General features: G+C 38.8%; 1 protein-coding gene across 1 annotated transcript in view; it reads right to left on the reverse strand.

Moving 5' to 3' along the window:
* SPOCK3 (SPARC (osteonectin), cwcv and kazal like domains proteoglycan 3) overlaps nt 1-16,239 on the reverse strand; it is a 162,921-nt gene extending 146,682 nt beyond the window's left edge. Inside the window, exons 1-2 of the mRNA XM_059844493.1 lie at nt 16,149-16,239; nt 15,813-15,986 (exon numbers count right to left, since the gene is read on the reverse strand). Coding sequence (XP_059700476.1) covers nt 15,813-15,986 — 174 coding nt within the window. The 5' untranslated portion in view covers nt 16,149-16,239. The remainder of the gene's footprint in view (nt 1-15,812; nt 15,987-16,148) is intronic.
* Between the last annotated feature and the right edge of the window lie 5,421 nt (nt 16,240-21,660).

A 21,660-nucleotide genomic window follows, 5' to 3' on the forward strand; every position in this document is an offset into this window, starting at 1 on the left:
TTCTTCATGTGTTCAATTTTAAAGCCACTTTCATCTTCTGCTGAATTCATCAATAGCCCTACAGAACCTGAAACAATTTCTTAGCAACACAAAACTTTCCCAAGATACTCAAAAACCAAACAAATCTATTTCAGAAGAGTGTTTTCAGAGTAGCAGCTCTAGCTGAATGCAAGCACATAAACTACAGGAGCTGGCTGCTAAAAGACACCTGGCCCATAGTTCGTGATATTCAAGTTACATTTCATATAGCAAGTGCTCCCCTAGGATATAAAAAAAATGAGGTCATACTCTTGATTTCTGCTGTTCTTGATTAGTTATTGCTTATTCTTCAGCAAGTTATTGTGAAAGACCTACAACAAAAACACATCTGCAGAAGAACAAGTAAGCTTACAAACAAGGCAAGTTCTACAATTCATGTACTGTAAGCCAAGAAATGTTCAAAATAAACTGTTGATTTGTGTGTTACAGAAATGTTTAACTTTAAAAGAGCTACGTCACAGGAAGGGGTGAGTGGCTTGTGTCCAGATATAAAGGAAATACAGAACTTTTAGGCACAGGGGAGTACACCAAAAAGATGGGATACATAGCTGAAGCTGCAGAAACTGAGTACCATCTTAAATTCTAACACAATCTTACTTTTAGCTTTACTGTTTAACATAAAATTTTGAAACGTGTCCAAGTAAGATAAACTACGTTAACTACTGAAAAGATTTTGGGTTTTTTGATGTATGTTCCTTTTGAATAAATTTTTAAAAATTGAAAAGGATAGTGTTTTCTCAGGCTAGTTATACCTGCAATTAACAATTTAAAAATTAATCTACATGTTTTTACACGCCTGATCTGATATTTACTGGCATTAACATTATTTGCTCTTGCACAGCAGATCCCTCCACAAATTCTATGCTTTGGGTACTTAAACTACATCAGTAGTATACTGATTCTATGCTTTGGGTACTTACACTACATCAGTAATGAGAAACAATTGAAAAGAAGGTTGCAAGTTTCAGTGGTCAAAAAATCCAGTGGTTTTAACATTTTCTTAAAAAAGAATCAAATAATTTCAGGCACTACAGTAGTTCAACATTTTACCATATTTCCTTTTTTTTTGTGTTTTCCTTTTCCTTTTATTTTCATTTTTAAGAAATGTGAGTTAGGCTGTCAAAGTAACTGATGCTACAATTAATCTTTCCAAAGTAGCACAGCTTAACTTTCTGAAATGTCCAATATTGTCATATCAAACCCACCAGTAAGGCATTACTAAAACCAAACAATTCAGCCATTTCATCTATTAAAAAACAACTCCACACTTTTGGAATGAACAGCAAAAACAGAAACTGGCAAGATAGTAACAATCTCAAAACAAATTATATAATCTTATTTAACGGAATCACAAGAAGTGATTTCACAGGAAGCTTGTTCACAGGCTCACAATAGCCACAGACCTAAACTCTTTGCTGGATAGAACACAGAGCACTCAAGATGTGAGACATTCAAATTCAGTGTGCAGAAATCAGTCCCAGTGCTGATGAACCAGGATGACTGCAGTCAGTTTGGTTCAACTGAGAAACCCAGGGTCAGATCCCTTCTAAGACTGATTCCAACCTATCCAGTACTGGTCAATGGTACTGAACTTGAAAATTGAATCTTTATAATATAACATTCATAATGCTACATTAACAAATCATTATACCTGACCATTTCATCACTGATATTTCAGGATGCACTTAACCTGTTAGAACATTAATGGTTGCTGTGAAAATTAAGACTTGGCACTCAGTCTTATTTTCACCAGGTTACTAAGTGATTTAAGGAAATAAGCAAGCTATTTTTAGTGTGGTAAAATACAGACTCCTAGAAACTGGAATCTGATCTAGTAAAAGAATCACATAAATTCCACTTCTCCAAGCAAACACACATAGTAGGCTGCCTACAGAGGGCAACCAGACATCCATAGGGAAAGAATGGGAACTTAAAAATCTTTGGCTGAATATTTGCTCACAAATTGTGCTGTTCCATTCTCAGAAGAAATCATGAAACAATACTCATATGATAATAAACCAGCAATTTTTCTTCAGAAACCCTCTAAATTGCTCTTAAGCTTTCTCCAAAGAATGCTGATTTAATTGCTGTGTGCAAGACAGTAAATAAAGCGAAAACAACATAAATTGAGCAATGACAAAGAACTAGATGAGAAACAGTAAATCAAAGGACAATATGGAATAATTATTTAATATTTGCGTTATTTTTTAGCACAAACTAGTCTCAGAAAGCCAATGCATAGTGTTTGAAGATTTCAGGATTCTTCCCTGTCCTACAAATCTACTTGGCAGCCAGTCATTACAAATACCTGTGCCTAACAACTCAAGCCAAAAATCCCTCAGAACAGCAATACACAGCTAAAACACAGCATCAAGTCCTTAACTAATTTTACACTGTTGGAGTAAAACCCATAACCTCTTTTTAATCCCCTACAACTTGATTAATTCTTAAATCTTTGTCCCAGTGAAAAATCTACACTTTTTACAGGACATTTTCTGTGCCAAACTGCCCTGATTTATAACAAAAATTAGGTACATTATTCCTTCTAAATGAATAATAAAACCAAAAAGAAAACCCCCACCAAATGACAAAAATATGAAAGCACCTGTATTTTGAAAAGCAAGAAGGCATTATCTAAGAGTCACAGTCCAATTTCAAAAAATACACTCACAAATAAAACATATTCTTGTTACAGATATTTAGCTTTAGCAAGCACACCATTCACTCAAATCCTTCTTGAAGAAACTTGCAGGAGGAAAGCAGGAAGACTTCCAGACTTATAGAGTCTACTTGTCAGAAAGAACAAAAATAGAATGTGAGAAAAATTCTTCAAATTCATGACCTAAGTGATAAGATCTGGAATTCTGATTTGATACTCGAGTTTTTTAGATAAGATGTTCTATTTCTGAGACAATGCAACTGTACTGCCCAGCTTTCCACTCACCCAGGGGCAGGGAGGGTGGGCAGTTTACACGCTCACTAACTCAAGCCCCCAAGGATGGCAGGTGCTGGTGACCTTCAGCTTCAGAGTTTATAGTCTCATGCATTTAACTGTTTAAAAGAGGAGTGATCTTAATTTTTCAGAAACAGGTTAAAAAAGGAAGAAATTCTTCCTTCACCCCATTTGTCCAGTTCTTTAATACCAAATACATAAAAATAAACTGGTGCAGAGAAGGCACAAAATCACTGGTTCTTGCCTGGAGACTCCAAACAACGCTAACACCTGAGATGTTTATGGGACTGACCAGGGACTCGAACCTGGTGCAAAGGTTCAATAAATGTCCCTTTTATCACTGCAACCAGTGTCAAAGAAATCTCCACATGGATAAAATAATTACTGCAAATCCCTACAGCTGATATAAGAGCAATAAAATTTTGACTTTCATTTCATCCTACCCTCATTTCTAATTTTCTGGTGAACGTCATAAAAGGAAAGTGACAAAATATTTTGATTTTAGTGAAAATAGTTACACACAAACAACCCATTATGTTGCCTAGTCAAGGAGGGAAATAACAAATAGCTTAGTGGATTTCTGAAAAAAGATATGGGAAAAATACAAATGTTGGAAACATCAAATGATTGAGAAATTTATTAAGAAGATAAATCCAAGACACGTATAAGAGAACTTCACTTAAGATGAGTGAAGTAAGCAGGATATACCATAATATGAAAAGAGATTAAATACAAACTTCAAAAAATTTAGTTATACAATGGTATATCTTACCTAAACCTGATTTTGACTTGTTCTGCCTGCAGATTTGTACCTTAGCTGGGACATCTAAGAATTAACAATGCCAGATAATCAATCTACTCTAGTACCAGATGAAAGAAACAGCTACTGTGTAAATCCATCCCAGAACTTTGCTTTGCCATCAACCCTGTGACTTTGCACAGAATTAAGCCATGCAACAGATGCTTTAATACCTCTGACAAAATTGGTTACTCCGCTTTAGTTTATAATAATATTATTATCTATATAAATGGCCTTTCTGACACAGGATGAAAATCTTGCCTCAGAAATATTGTCTTGCTATGCACTGTGCAGCTTTTTTAATGCTTGTCTGACTTTATTTATTTCTACTTCATAACTGTCTCCCTCCAATTTACTTGACTTGCTGTGCTGTTTTGCACAGTGCAACATGTGATTCAGCAGAAGAGGAAAGCAGAGTGATCATACAATCTGCAATTCACTGCAGGAGCTGGACATGTTGAGGCAGCACAGAGGCACCTACACTTCCATGGAGCAATGCAGCAAATCAATCAGACAGACTTTAAATAGACAAACAGAAATCCTTGAAGATGAAATAGCCAAAATGAAACGCTTTGATTCAGGTCAGTGAAACTGAAAGATTTTTTTGTATCTACACCTTGCAAGTGGCTGAAGAAGGGAGGCAGGGGGGGAGAACCATAGAATAACAACTTATTCAGGAAAATAATTTATTGAAAAGGAAAATAAAATCCCCATTCAAATACAGTAACTTAACAAAATAAAGAAACAATGTTTTCATTGTATTCCATAAGTTGCAACGATCCTGTAACTCTCATGTACCTATAAAAGCAAAAAGAAAGATAAAGAAAAAAACCCCACACAATAATCTTGTTATTTACACTACTTTATACCACTAGAGAGGTTTTCCTAATGTAAAGGACTTATTGGATGGATGAGCTAGTTTGTTCTCCAGCTCAAGTTTTGTTTCTTTCCACTTTTCAAAGATGCAAAATATATCCAGGAGCCTGTTTTGTAGACTTTATGGTCAAATAATGATTTCAAATAAGCAGACTGGCATAATTCCATCTCTCACAAACATCAGTGAACACATCCTCAGTGACCTCCATTAGACAAGAGTCCCTGCAAGCCAGGTTCAGAGCCAGTCTAACACAGCATCATCCCACAGAAACCCAGTGACAAGATTTGATAAAATGGACAAAACAACCCTAAATCTTCAAGGAGAAATGTTTCACTTTCTGAGAAACTCCTTGAAAATACACTACTTGAACAACTTCCTTTAACAATTCAGACATTATAAGGCTGGCTGACTACACATCCTTTCGAAATTATAATTAATTAAGTATTATGAAGATTATTTTCTTTCTTTTCCTTCATTTTCCTTCAATCAACCACTTCTCTTGATCAACATGAGACATAAAATAATACATCACAATGTCTTTTGTTTCATCCTATGCTTGCTCACTCTTGGCATGTTTTTTGGTCTAATGAGCAAGCTGTTTGGCTACAGCTACCTAAGTTAAAACAACTGAAAAATTAACTTGTCAAATCTGAAAATACTTCATTTGCAAGCTTAAATTTGTTTTATTGCAGTATAAATGAATGATGCACATTGACATACCGTAACTCAGTCCTATAAATACTGTGAAAAATTTTACAGCTATAGAAATTTTAGCTTCAACCAGTAATTTTTTTTGGTAATTTTAAAAAAAACCATCTTTCTGATATAACAAAGCAAGAGTAGGATCTGTGTATCTGGTAATTAAGCACGTACAAATTACTAACCTTTATCTGCATTAGAATAAAAAGCATAGATATCTGTAGAAGAAGCAGCACTAACCAGATAAACTCTTTACTATTAATCATGTTTGACAGCAATTTACAATATTTTAGGGAAAAACATTTCCTAACGTTCATGCTGTTGAATAATCCAACTACATTCAAACTGGGCTGGAAAGCCCCAGTCCAATTGTAAAAAAGTTCAAGATCCACTTACTTTCCAGCTAAAAGAGTACCTGCTTGACAAGAAGGATCTTTTTAAAATCTTGACTATGTAAGATGCGATCACATTTTACAACCAGATAAGCACTGTTAGAATCAACATCAGCTTTGCTTCACAGAATAATTTCTCACATTTTCTTTAAGTATTATTTTTATAACTTCTCCCACCTTTTTTGGAGAAGCTGGAGTTCAAACAAACATTCTCTTGATAATCTCTACATGTTTGTAGAAATACTTGCCTTGTTCTTATGTGATATTTATAGGAATGTAAAAAAAGATGCAGTTATTCCAGTCAGTGAGCTGAAACTATTGCATATAACTGCCTCACAAATCTGAGATATGAATTCAGAATTATTTCATTCTGCACACCACAAACATTGTAAAACCCATGTCACCTTCAGTATATATCCAAAAGTGATCTGCACTCAATGGGATATCAAATGGTAAGATAAAACTGCAGACATGGTGGGGTTGGACCTCTAAAATATTTCTAATATTCTTTGCGGTATTTTGCTCCTCAGAATGAGGGATAGACAGCGTAAAATCACTTTACATTTTTATTGATCTGAGGTACCAGTTAGCATAAGCATGTGTGTGCCCTCCCACACACATGGCCTCATTCACTTATTAAAAAAAAAAATAAAACCAACTCAACTCAACAAAGCAGTTCAACTTTTCCATGTGCTGGACATCAAATACTCCATACTATCAGTACTTTAGAACCTTCTGGGGGAAAAAAATGTCATTGTCTTCCAGTGGGTTATGTTACTCAAAAATGTCAGAATTCTATTTACAGACTGTGCTACAATTCAAATCAAGAAAGCTTGGAGGAAAAAAGTGATAGTTTCATATGCCCTAAGAAACCATCATTTTTACACAGGAACGAAAAAAGGAAAGATAGGAATTGTAAACATTCAGCATATGTAAAAAGCATGCAAAGACAGAAGGGTATGGTAGCTTTTGCCCAAACCACAGCTCTACCACTGTGTAGAACTCAACCCAGTTTATAAATCCACATTCAGCACTTATGAAAAACACTGAAATGTTCAGAGGTCTTATTTGTCTCTCTTATTCACTCAGTACAAATCTACATAGTTAATTCTACTGCTGCATATCCATCCCTCTCCATCCTTATGAGACTACACCCGCAGATCTCAGAGAGAAATCTCATGATTCATAATCATGCTACACTTAAATTGGCTAAGACATTACTTACAGTAACTACTCGGCAGTTTTGGGCATATATCCCTGCATGCTTTGAGAGGATATTTTCATTTGAGGAGCCCATGAATACCAGTGGATATCACAGGTGGAACCAATTGCCTTTTTTTCTAACATAATTGAGTCTTTTTCTTAATAGCGTAAAAAAATTCTGTCCCCTCATGCCCCAAGTACCAGAGTTCATCAAAACAGGACCTTGTAACTGCCTACCAAGAAGTCCTGACTAAAGTTAAATATATACACCTGTAAAAATAAGCACATGTATAAAAAAATGAGCACCTTAGCAGTTTAAGAGAGAAATGCTCAATTGAGTACAATTTAGAAAAAATAGTTATGCAGTTAGTGTGCTTTAATCCAGTTCACATATGAAATAATGTGCATTATTTGCAATATAGTGAGCAATCTGACAGCCCTTTGCTGGCTTTGTGAAGTAGGAGCTCTTCACATTCATCTTTTGCTACTGGATGTTGGAAACAAGATTGCCTACCTATTTCTTAATATGCTCAAAGACTTGAACACCAGATTAAAAGTATGTATCCTGGTGACTATCTTAATGAAAATTCTGAAGCCATTTCTCTATCTTCCTTAAGATTTGAATTGGCTTGCATCAAGTTCCAACATCAAGTGCGATTTTTAAACATAAAAGCAATTGGCTTTTATTGACAACGTGAACAAGAAAATTCTATGAAGATGGTAGAAAAGAAATCCTTTTAAACAGCAAATTAGCAAAAGAAAAATCAAGTAATTATTCCAGTCATTTCATATTTGGGCCAAAAAGGAAACACTTCCAGATCAGACCAATCTGAATTTAAATGGTGGTCTTCCTTATTCTTCTGCACAACAGCATAAATCTGTTGCATAGATCATCTGGGAATATTGCAGCTAATTAATTCCCTCCTAGTGCAGGCCTTAGAGAGCAAACCTTAATCTGTGCCAGTAGCACACAAAGATTGCTGAAACCTGAAATGCTTTTGCCAAAGTAGAATATTTGGGTGCAATATAACCTGTGAGGATATAAGTAAATAAGTCACTATACACAGGCAAGCATGTTGTCAAATCCAATGGTCTACTCTGGCCCTAAACTTTAAGAATACAAAGAATTCTCAGAGCTTGACACAGACTTTCTGATCTGACTAAAGTGGTTAACTTACTCTCTTGCAAAAGGCTGGAAGGCCACGTTATACAATGGATTCTTGTCACTGCTCCTTTACCTACCAATCTATTGTTTTCACTTCTAAGAATAATTTCTTGGGTTTTCTCCTAAAGTGATGTTCCAGACACCAACACAAGCCCTGCCAAATCCTCAAAACATATATGCATTATTAAATATAGATCCCCACACTCTTCATATTGATAACTTCCTGCTGCTTTAATGAATAGCTGGTAGGTAGAACACAGATAATTTTTCACATGCAGTGGCATATAACAAGGAGTAAGTTCTGTACTTCTCACTGCTATGCTACAAAGATTTAACAGCTGGAATGAATTTCATCATCCAGAGCAAGCTCAAAAATGCCAAAGGAGTTGGTTTTCAGTTGCATATAGGCCCCAGTGTAAGTGCACTACCTAAAATTGTTTGATGACTTGCAGACATTTTTAGAGAGATACTGAACAAGCTGCAAACTGACAGTCTCTTCCGAGTCAATGATTATGTATCACGTGAGAAAATAAAAAATTAGTTCATAAGAATTTTCTGCAGCAAAATGTCAAGCATTGGATAGTCTTTAATAACTGCATATTAAAATAATACTTTCTGCAAGTAGTAAAGTACCAAAAAGTTTGAATGATTTCAATCTTTTAAACCTATTCTCCTATTGTGTTCTGTTAAAGCAGCCACTTGCAAAGATAGTAACAGAGCAGTGATACCACATCTTCATCATCAAGTGAAAAGCTTTGTCATGGGTTAAGATTTCATTCTATCACTCCTTGTGTCCTGTCCAAGGTTACCACCTTAAACTGCACCACCTTTTTAGGTACATCATTAATTCCTATATAATTTTTCCTACTGTCATCTATCAGTGTCAAATGGGAAAGTAGAAGTGAAAAAACATTAAAAAAAATCTAACAAATAACTAAATAACTAAAGATTGTTCAAATTAGGTAAGAATGCCCAGTGAAGCTCTGATCACTGATATAACAAGCCACTAACTTCTCTCTCAGAAACAAAATTTCAAGAAATATGAAAATTACAAAAACTTTTAATACAACCCCCTATGCTGGCATTTACTAGCATTGCCTCCATAGTATTTGTTTCTAAAGCAAACAGGCAAGATTTTTAGCATTAGGCATAGCAGGACTTGGAGATGCAGAAAAGGAAACGTTCAATAGTTACTAAGACATTAAAATAAGCCAAGTTAAGACAAATAGGATAATAGAAAAACAACAAGCAATAGAAAAAACACCATTCCAAAATCAATATCAAAAATTTTAAAAGTCTACATTAAAAACATTAACACAAAACAAAACTACAGCTATTTTACTAAATTACTTTTTCAATACTGATAAAAAAGTGATAGAAATACTGTGGTTAGAATAAAAGCTTCCTTAGGCTTGAATACATGGGAGTTTCTCTAAAGCTAGGTTCCAAAAAAAAGTACCAGCTGCTGAAAGATTTTCTTTTTTCCTTCAGCACATCTTGCAGGGAAGGGAGGGCATGCAGGGACAACAAGGACACAGCAGGAGTCGTGACAACGTGGACATGACACAGAAACAACACAGGGCTGCTTCAACTCAGTGAGAGGAGTCACACTCAGAAACTGACCAACACTTGCAAACGTACTAATCCGAGCTATTACTTCTCTCTTCTGCAGAGAGTTACATCAAATGCTTCAATTACCACGAATTAATAGAAACAGAGGAGATAGGAAGAAAGGATTAATGGCGTCAGTCTAAAAGTATTCCAATTCTGCTCAATCCACTGTTTTCTACGTTCTGCCACCCCTTATAAAACCTCTTAGGCATCTTTCCCCTCTGATTGTAAAGCCAACACAGCCTGTGCAGTTCCTGCTACTGTTACCATCTATTTGTGTATTACAAAGCTATATATACTGCACTATAATAAGCACAGATGGCTAGAGTCAATCCCAATAAGGTTTAATGGAAAGACAAGAGAAGACTGGGTATCCATAGCCACTAAATAACCTACAGCATATAAAATAAAGATTATTCTTCAGAGAAAGGAGATAAAGATAAGATGAAACAATGTTATCAGCTTTACTTTAGATTATGAGGGCAATCTAAGGAAAAGCACATTACCATTTACTTAACTTCTAAACGTCAGCTATATAAAGAGCTTCCAAGTTAATGCCTTCCAAGAGACATTTAAGAGTTCAGTGTTAACAATAGTTTGAGATTAGTAGACTCTGCCTTTTCAGACAAAAAAAGTATTTGGCACTAGAAACAGGCAGCAAAAGCAGACCATAGGAAAAGTAATCCTGCAAAGGAAAACAAGAATCCATACTCGAGAATGAATTAAAAGCACATAAAAATTAGAAGCCTTTGTCTATAACACAGAAGAAAGGAAAAATTAAGATTTCCATTCCTCTTTCCCATTATAATTTGTTACATTCACTCTAGAAGTTATGAACAATTCAATAGCTTCTTAAATTTCCTTAATTAACTAAAATTAATACAAATTCCTAACACTTAGCCATATTTTACAGTTTAAAAAAGAGCAGTCAAGTCCTTATTAGCTTCATTTCAAAGGCAGTAATTACAGGTCAAGGTACAAAACACTTATTCTGTCAGACCTCCTAGGCTTTGTCCTTCACCAAATTTTTCCTCCTTCACCATATTAATAAAACTCAGATCATACAAATTAAGTAATGGAAAAAAGGGACTGAACTGTTTTAGAAGTGCCAATTTCAGCTAACAGTGGCACGTGGATCTTTGAATCTTTATTCAAAGCCCTATTTACCAAAGTAACTTATGTTATTACAAGATCTTGGTTTAACTTAGGTTTAAGACAACATAAAAAGCAGCTCATCTTTCATGTTTTCAATTCTATTTTCTCCTGACATCACGATCATGACATATGTATGTTGTAGAAGAGCTGCTGTACCCAATAATATGATTTTTTTACCCTGAACCATTAAAAGTACTGAAGAAATAAGACCACTAAGCCTTTTTTCACAACTAATGAGTTAACATGAGTTAGAAAAAAGACCATGAGTGCTGCACTATCCAGTCCTAAATTCTGACTTCCTCTAAAGTACATTTAGGATCCTCCATAAACTATGAGGGCTTCTTGTCCATTGCAAAAGCCTTGGTGAAAAGAAGTTCTCCTCCTCAAGTTAAGTTACTGGTACTGGACTCTAGAAGCATGAAAACCTTCCAAATATTTATATAGTAATCCCACAATGAAGTGCAAAGGACTTGAGATGAATCCCTTTTAAAAGGGCCTTTGGCTTACTCAACTGCACAAAGATATATTTGTGATTCACACAGAGAGGTTCTGCTCACAACAGTAATGCACAGTTGGCATGGAGCTTAACTGAGGCTTCTTTTTGAGAAGCCTTAAACCTCCAAAACAGACAAGGGGATAATTAATGCTGGCTATTACTGAATTGCTATGGAGACCTAATATTCAATTTATCTCCAAACACAGAGATTTAGTTTTCACTAATGTTGAAAACACATAATCTTTCAATACTTCCAAAAGACTCCTCTTGGAAGCCAACATAAGCTGCCCAAACTTGCCACATGTAGATACACAAGGCAATACATTAAACAGTCAATGTGAGAACACCTCACAGAAAAGCAGAGTAAAAAAGGAGTACTACCAGTGCAAACCTCCTCTTCCTAGTTGATTGGTTTTATGGTCTGCTTAATTTTCTTCTACTTTCTGCATCCTTGATAACTGTATTAAGATGGGGGCATGATAGTTAACACTATAGTATGATGCAGCTGGTTACAATGATCAACCAACCCCATTATTCTATAGCAATACTATGACAAAGCTGAGTTGTGGAGTTCCTTTATCAACTTAAATTTGAAAATACAGCAATCACTTAAATTTTGACCTCTGAAAAGATATATATCACTAACAAGCAATTTAAACCCAACATCTCTCTTCCAGCAGCAAATAAAATTTACCATATAAAATAGTCTTTTTAATGAACACAAATGCACATGGCACCTTACAAATATCAATTTCTAAAATGAGTTACTCTATAGAATCTTGCTTCATTGTATTTTAAAGAAATTAAAATTCAAATTTCTGAAAAAAAGCCTGAAAGATTTTCAGATAGTGATACAACAGACAACTACGGTTGTATGCAATTTTGTCTGACTGTAAAGATATAAAAAGACAAAATTATTTTAAATGACAAAGCCGCTTTGTTTTGCTCTAGGATTAAAAACACCACCACTCTTTGGAAAGTAATCAGAAAGAGAAAAATAATTGCTATATTCCAATACTCTATTTTTCTCCACAGATTTACAGCATTATGAGTAATGAAGGTTTGCTAGATGAGATTTAGGATGTTCAAAGTAGGAGAACATAAATATAATGCCATTTCTCGATAACATTTTTCAAAAGGAATAACCTTTATTTCAGACAAACTGCAGTACATGTATATATATATATTTTTATCAAGTGTCTAGTGCTATCATCATAGATAATACCATTACCATAAAGCATTATCAATTTAACAAAATATGAATGAAGATACCCTTTAACAGCATCTACTGAAAAGCCTCAGTTCCCAAGCCTGAAATAAACTGAGGATACATTCCCACGGGCTAGAACCTCCCAGCACCCTGACACCACTGGCTGCTGAAGCAGCCTATCCAGGCAGCTTGGAAAACCTTAATAAACACATCAACCCTGTGACTTATTTTACTGACAGATGTGAATAGTTGCAGCTACTCAGCAATTGGACTGCAGCAGCACTAAGATGGGGTTGAAAACTCTTCCTCCGCAACACTTCAGGCAAAAAATAAATGTGCCCTTGGATAGAACCCAAAATGGTTTGACTTGCACATACAACTTAAAGGAGTTGATATTTGACACGTCCCATCTCCCCCATCTTTAAGATGGAAAGTCTCCTATTTAGAAACAAGACCATTCTTAATTTTTGCTCAAAAAAGGAAGTGGGAAGGTATGTAGCCTCTAACACACATCTAGTTTCCCACTGTTACATGTTAAGGCACAGTTCTTGCCTAGACCAACTGCTTTATTTTCAACAGATTTGTCAGAATGATCAAGACCTTTCAAAAGAAATGAAGAGTCAGTTACAGTTCTGCCTGTACAAAGTACTGAAAAGATCTTAGCTAGTAATTGCACATTAATAACACTTAGTGACAAAAATGACATTTTAGAGTATGTTAAGAGAGCTAGGTTTGGGGGTGGCTTGGCTTTTGGCTTTTTATAAATAAAATATCATATCCTGGTTTAGCAGGTTCTGTAAGGGTTCCCTTTCTGAATGACTGGGTTTTCTCTCACTGTGATCTAAAACTCTGAAGAAACTGAGCCAATGAGCCAGAAGTCAGGGTCATTATCTTTCACATTAATCAGTCCTGTCAGTTAAGTCTTAAGTTAAGCCTTTAAATACTTCTTTTCACACCAGAATTCCATCTCACCCTTACATCTGTAGGGTATGGAAAGCCTGCAAAACATATCCTACTCTGACCAGAGAATTAAATTACAAACACAGGCCTTGCATACCTTGATTTTAACTCTGCAAGACAGTTACCACCACATATGTTTCAAATGCTGCAGTCCTGTTCCTTAACAGGAGGCCACTTTGGAATCACTAATCACATTGCTAATCACAATTTCAAAACCAACAAATTATAGTCACACAAATAAATTTACTGATTATATAAAATGCAGGATGGTAAAATTTCTCCACCATATTATATTTAAGTATGATAATTGTTAAGTGTTCTTACAAGATATTTTTCTAATGTATTCTAGTACAGGTAGATTAACACAATTTTGGAGGCATGTTTATAGTTATATGTTATGAATTACTGAAAATTACCCATGCTTTATAGGGAGAGCCCTGTAATATTAAATAAATATTCCAGACTGGGTAGCAGTCAATAGGACATAAGCCTGCTGCACAAGAAATAAAAGCATACACTTCACTGAAGCACCAGCCTTATAAAACTTACACAGTGTAAAAATAAGCCAGCATATTTGCAAATTGCCTCAGAAGAATCAGTATGCAGTATTCCTCAAAGCAGTCACTCTTAAAACCCTTGGGGACACCTACTTGTCACAGAATAAATTATCTGGCTAATATCCAATATTACAGTACACATCAGCGGGCACCCAGGAGACAGGCATTAGAGAGCACTCAGCTTCCTCAGCCTTGCAGGTTAGTCCTTACATAAATGACTTTGGCCAATTACAAAACATAACTGATGTATGTATTTTGGAGTTTCTAGCAGCAGCCTTTAATCCAAGAACATTCTATAGCACCAGATTTTTGCTTGGTTTTGTTTTGGTTTTTTTTTTTTTTTTTTTCAAAATCAAAGGTCCCAAGGCACAGCATACTGAATTGGTATTTTTCACATGAACCTAAGCTCTATTTTTTTTAAGATATTCAAGGCAAACAAAAATATCTGACAACTGACTGGAAGTGCTCTCAAACATCAGAATCATGCTGTTTAATAAAAACTATTGTGAAAATAAGTTCTCCCGCAACTCTAGTAGCTCTTTCCCAGTTGCTTAAGATAAATAGCCAAGTTTGCATCCCACAGACATAAAGCTAGAAAATACATGCATCACAAGACACTCCAGGTCTCACAAAAATAAGAGACTTCTTGGAGACATTTACTTCAGTTTGCTACAGCAAACCGCAGTCACCAGCAGGCTGTAGAACAAGAAGAAACCTGTTGCCTCTGAAGTTGCAAACCAAATCAATGCTTTACACCAAATTGAAATCCAGTACGTTAAACAGTAAAGACAAGAGAAAATTATTTGGCATGGCTGGAATTCGGATTTTTAAAAGTGACACCAAGGGACGCAGAATACTGGATGCTCAAAGAAAATCTGTTCCACTGAAAGAAATGTAAACGGCTTTTGAAAATAGGCTGCGTTTTACTCAACTTGCAGCAAACACAGCCCGATCTAGGTGCACGGGCGAAGCACGCTGAGGACAGAGCCACCTTACAGCGGCAGGTTTCGTAACTGATGAGATTCGGGTCAGGCTGGGGCTGCTGCTCCCGGGCTCCAGGCACGGCGCTCCGGACACGGCGCACCGCTGCGCCGAAGCCCCGCAGCCCCGACACCGCACCCCCGGCCCGTGAGCGCTGCCCCGTCTCCCCCGCCCTCCCTGCCGGCACTAATGACAGGGCACGGCGAGACGCGGCGGTGCCGGCCGGCGCCGCTGCCAGGTGCCCGGGGAGGGAGGGGGCTCTGTCCCGGACGGCACTGGAGGAGCGGCGAGCCCCGGCCCCGCGCCCCCACCGCATCCCTTCCCGCAGCGGGGCGGGAAGCGGGAGGAGGGAGGACGAACGCGGCTCTCCCCCTCCACCGCCTGGCGCCCCGCAGGGCGGGAAGCGGCTCCCGCGGCCCGGCCCGCCGGGCCCCCAAGGTGCGGACTGGGTTCCCCGCACGGCCCGGGGCACGCCGGGCGGTCCTGGCCGCTCCGCGACGGAGCGCACCGGGAACTGCCCGGCGGGACTGCCATCCTCCTCCCCGAGGCGCCGCAGGCAATTTCTTAAGAATTAAAATTCGGGGAGAAGGGGGAAAGTTGAGGCTGCACCCCGGCCCCCGCTCGCCAAGGGATGCCCGACACCCTGCAGAAACGGAACCAGCGGGAGCGGGCTGGGCGCGGCTGCCTGCTGGCAGGGTGGAAGGGCTGAACTTACGTCTCGGAATTTGTTCCACTGCCCGACCTCCTTGTCGTACTGGGAGACGGTCGTGAGCCATTGTTTATCGTCCAGAAAATTGCCGCTGTCCGGTCTGCCCCCGGCCGCTGCCGCCGCCGGGCTGCACCAGGCTGCTGCACACACGCACACCAAGGCTGCCGCTGCCGTGAGCATCTGAGCGAGAGGAAACATGGGCATGGGGGTTACCCACAGCGGAGCCCAACCTCGGCCGGGGCTGCCGCAAGGGGACGGGACAGCCGCCCGCGGCGGGCCCCCTCGCCCACCTGAAAGCGGCGCCCCGGGGGAAGGGGAAGGGAAGGCTGCCCAGCCCGTCACCTTGCTGCGCGCCCCGCACCCGCGCTGCTCGCCGCGGCCGGAAAGGCGGCCCCGCGCCCGCTCCCTCCCCGCACGCGCCGCCGTCTGCGGCCGCCCGTCCGTCCGCCCCGCTCCCGCGCCGCGCGCGCCGCCCGCCCCTCGCCCCGCCCCGCCCCCGCCCCGCGCCGCGCCGCGCGCCGCACCGGGAGAGGCGCGCGCCCGCCGCTCCCGCCGGGAACCGCGAGGGGCCGGCAACACCGACACATCCCCGGGCACCGGCACATCCCGGGCACCGGCACACGCCCGCCGAGCCCCGCCCGGCCCCGCAGCGGCCGCGCGGTGCCGCCGCCTCCTCCAGGTGGGGGTGGATGCTGGAACGTCGCTGCAGCTTCGCTGGCGCCTCGCACCCCGAGTTAGATCGGCGAAAACCCCCAGGCGGACACGATCCTTCAAAACTCACAGTAACAGACAGAACTTCCCGCGCCTTCGGGACAAGGAGAGACACAAGCTCGCGGGGCGCCTCTGAGCGCTGATGGAGGCGCATTGTGATGTCGCCTGCCCGTGTTATCTCTTTTGTAAGGATCGTGCACACTTCCCTCTCTTTCTGGCTTTTGTCTTTTAAAAAAGCAAGAGTGGGCTAACTCCAAGTCTTTAATGACATTTGCTTTCCCGAAATAGTTAAATTTAATTTAGAATTGAGCGAGGGGCAGGAATAGTTCAATTACCTATTCAGCATTCCTGCCTCCATATTTAAGTTCTATTTGCCCTCCTGTTGACCTCTTTAATCTAATTTTTAATGTAAGCTTTATTCCCTAGACTTGAGTAACACTCTGCTTTTTAGGTTTGTATTAGCTGCGTGTCGCAAGGTTTCGGCAGAGGGAGCGGGGCAGAGGCCGCGGGGTGGCCTTTGCGGGAAGAGGTGCGGGGCTCTCCCGTTTCGGGAACAGCTGGCTCCTGGCAGCTCCACAGCGGACACCCTGCGGCCGCAGCTAAAGCAGGCGGTGCCTCCGTGAAAGCATCGCTGAGAAAGAACAGAAAACGCTGTGCGGAGAGAGGAAGTGGGGGCAGAAACGGTGAGAAACAGCAGGGAACGCCGGGGCCAGAGAGGGGTGAGAAGGTGCTCTCCATGGCAGAGCACTGCAGACCCTGGAAGACTCGTGCCAGAGCAAAGGGATATACCCAAAGAAATTGTGGCAAGCCCAGACCAGAGCTCGTTTTCCGGAAGGACTGCAGCCGATGGGAAAGCCATGCCAGAGCAGAGGAAAAGTGTGAGAAGGAACGAGCAGTGAAGAGAAATTGTTACATGCTGACTGTACGTGCCCTCAATTCTCCCTGTGCTGGTCAGGGATAGAGGAGTCTGGAATGAAGAGGAGCCTGGAAAAAGAAGGGAGAAAAGTTGTTCTTTTAACCTGTGTCTTCACCTTTAGCACTACTCAAACTGGCTGTTTAACTTTTATTTTAATTGGCAATAAATCTTCTTCCAATCAAGGTTGTTTGTGTTTTGTCTACAACAGTAATCGATAAAGAGTATTCCTGATTTTATACTAACCTATGAGCTCTCTCACTCCGGTTCTTCCTATATTGTCCTGCTGGGGAGAGGGGCTGTGAGCTGCTGGGTGAGCGTTTGGCTGTTAGCCAAGATTAACCCACCACGAGGTAGCCAAGTTTATCTAGTGCACAACACTCTCAGTGAAGTTACTGAAAGTATTTTCTGTGGTAAAATATGAGTTACTTTCAGACCTGGTACTAGGGTCAAGTCCATCAAGAGATTCTCTGATGGCAGAAAAATGCCACTTCATGCAAAAAGGAGAAGCGATTATGAGATTGCCACTGATTTTAGCAAGTTTTGATTTTGGTCATAAATTGTTACTACAGACAGATAGTAAAGTATTAATTAAATACTGTTACTTTACAGATAGTAAAGTATTAATTAAATCAAATAACCTGCATCATACAGTCCATAATACATGCCATTTTGTTCCTAAACTTGTATCACTAAAATCAATGAAAATCCTGTCACTCGTATGACAGAGAGGATGATTGCCAGATTAGGATTTATGTGCCTGACTCTAAAAATGCTACCTCTCCAGAATGATATTATATTCTGTAATAAATGAATCATAAAATTCAAAGCAAAAGGATGGAGGGACTGCACAGAGGCTAAATAAGAATCAATAAAACAGTCATGTTATGCTCAGGGTGGGTTACAGAGCCAGTGCTTTACAGAATCATTCTCTGACAATCCAGTTTGTATTTGTCAGTCTTAATGTTAATTTCCTACAAATTGCTTTGCCCTTTGGCAAAAAAAAAATTTCTCTATAAAGCTAATGTGTTGGGGTTTTTTTTAAAGAATTACTTATTTAAACTTTTTTAACACCATCTCAATTCCTGAATTTGTGTTTTCACTTACCCAGCGATGAAGGTGATCTAGTTTTGTTCTGGTTTGCTCCACTTGTGTTTGACAATTTCATCCAGATAATATCAGTTAGTACTTTTAAGTTATTGTTCATCTTTCTATACTTAGAGAAGAGGAATAAAAGTGGCTAAGATTTGCATTCAGTAAAAATCCTTAGAAAGGGGAAATCTCTTATGGTTTGAATTTTACAGAAGTTTCACTGCAATTTGTCTAAAAAGTGATCTTCAACACCTATCACTGCAGTTTCTACTGACAACACATGCTAATGATCAATTATATGTAATTTTGCCTGAACCAAGCTATTTGAAGTCTTTAATAATTCTAAATGTATTCCTTATAATTTTAACCACTCTGATCTCCACATAATAATTGGTTTAGGAGCCTCATTCTGATCAAGGACTTAACACAAGTTGGTAATTCCATTTATTCAAGCACACAATGATACTTGATTGAAATGGCATTTTGAAGATACAAAACTAAGAAGTTTTCTTTTTGTTTTCCTCAATAATTTACCTTTTCTTCAAAGATTAAATCTATGCACCTTGAGAAATATTCTTTATTTTAAATGTACATACATTTCTTACAGAAAACGTAACTATTGTTACATACTGACGTGTTTAACAATAGCATCTTTAAGATGTGTCAAGGAATCTGTTACTGCAGCAGTGGTAAGAGAACAATACCAATGGTAACAGGAACATGATTTTGAAATGAGAGTTTAGAAACTCTGCCTTATAGTTCTTCATCATTGTCCAGTCAAGAAGTGTTGTTGTTATTAACAAAAAAAAATCTTACTTCTCGATTCCAAAATATGATCCATTTTGCAAATTTTCAGTAACAAACATTTCAATATTAAGACTTGCTAATTTAGAATAATAACTTTTCAGGTGTCTTCCCCTCTGAGTAGCTGATGCATCCTACAGGGAGGTAGCAATGAAGATGGTGTAGCTGGTAATATACTTGCAAGTTACAATACTGGTGTAATATGGTTGTTGCACAAGAAAAAGGATGGAAAGAGAATAAAAGAGGGAGTATACATTTAAATGTGTATTTTGTGTACACATCTGTGTTACATGAAAGAGCATTGGAATTATGTAACGTATGCATGAGGTTATAGATGGGAAGAAAAGTTTGTATGCATAGGTTACTGATGGAAGAGAAGGGACATGCTGAGAAATTATTAGGAAATGGAAGGAAATTTATGCCCTGAACACTGTCACAAAAGTGCTTTACTCACTTCCTGCAAATGAAGGATAGGTTCACTTAAGGCAATTAAGTATGGAGTTCATTTTTTTTTAACTATTTTAACTGCAAGGGCTGTGTTATTATGTTTGAATAAACTTATGTTGAAGGGAATCCCAAGGGAACACCTAGGTATCCCACTGCCCACAGGCAAAGACAGATATTCCTTGACACTGCTGGCAGATGTCGATTCTAATCTACTTCTAGAATCACCATTGGTGGAGTCTGTCAGTGGCAGAAACTCCACACTGTTCTGTGTCAGTGGGTTTTACTAGACTAATTTTAGAAAAGGCTTCCAATACCTGAAACAAGTTGCTTTTACTGCAATTTAAGCTTACAACTTATGGTTAATCCTATTCACCAAAAACATGAAGAGCAAATTACTCTTTTCCTCTGATCAGCAGTCTTTCCCATATTGGAAACTATTGTAATCTCACTCTGCACTTCATCCCAATGATATGGTTATTACCATATTTTTACCCTGTTCTTTTAATTTTATACCACGATTTTGAGTTCTCAGATCATTTTATTATCCCACTGAATTGGGCTATGAGGTTTTTTCATTGTCAATGTCGAGAATGCTAGAGCACCATTGATCAGAGCAGACGATTAACTTCATAAACATGAATTATTTTGGCTTGGTTGTCTTTGGTATCTTCTAGACATTTAGACATACTGTGCTGAATTACCTGTCCCTGTATTTTCCAGAAATGGAAGGTGGAACGACAGGAGTTTACTTTTCTGACTCTTTTTCACCCACTTTTTTGAAGGTCCCTTTTTCAAAGAAACCATTTAATTTGTTTTGGCTTTTTACAGTCATCTGGTACCTGCTTGTTCTCTACAATTTCTCAAAAGTGATTCTCTATTCTGAGACCCTTTCAAACAATTTTGTGAATATTCAGGGCAGAGTTTATAAGATGATTAGAACAATTGCATTTTTATAAAAATTACAAAATAGATTTGTTACAAAGTCTTATCTAAGCTCTTTCTTTTTCTTGTCATTGCTGTGATGACTGAATTAACCAACTACATGCCATTAATGACTGGTTTTAAATTTCTTTTTTTTTACATTTCTCTCCTTACCACATTCTTCCTCCACAATGGGCCTCATCCTTTCCTTTAATCTTCTTTATAGTATTACTATGTTTGCAATCATTTCTTATTAACCTTGATGTTTTGCTAGCTGCATCTCAACTTCTCCTTGACTTTTGCTACTTGTGTCTTGAACTGCTTTGAAGTATTCATCTTTCATTCTTCTTGGTCTACTTCAGGCCACTGCAGACTTCAAGGTTTAGTGTATTTGTCTTCTATGGCTTTCCCCATTCTTCTGCTATTGCTGCAATTCAATCCTAATATTTTTCCTGGAGGCTAAATGCTCCAAGGTGCTCATATTTCTCATTCTTCATGAATTTGATTAGATTGCTAAACACCTGTGGATCTCTGCTAACACAAATACTGTCAAAAAGGCAGAAACCATAAAGATCCAGAGAGCATGGTAGCTCAGATGGTGAGCATTAATGACATACCCATCTGTTTTTATAGACAGCTTACATACACTTGAGAATAAGATCCACTTATGTGGATCTGTCCAAGATCAGAGGCTGAAGGCTATCTCAAGAATTGTCTAAGCAAAGTCCTCCCAAGCCTACAACTGCAACAGAAAATATCTTTATGGTGTGGCATCTCTTCCTGACACTGCATCTTTTTGATGTTCTGTATAGCCCCAACACCCACAGCAGCTGCAACAGGAATTCACAAAGATAAATCCCAGAACTCAGGCCTTCAAAAATAAGAGAATTTCTTCTCCATCCAAATGTGTTAAACACAGAAAGATCTGGCTTTTTATATAACACAAAGTGAAGGACTTCCCCAGCC

The sequence above is a fragment of the Haemorhous mexicanus genome, chromosome 4 (assembly GCF_027477595.1).
Source record: "Haemorhous mexicanus isolate bHaeMex1 chromosome 4, bHaeMex1.pri, whole genome shotgun sequence".
NCBI classification, from domain to species: domain Eukaryota; kingdom Metazoa; phylum Chordata; class Aves; order Passeriformes; family Fringillidae; genus Haemorhous; species Haemorhous mexicanus.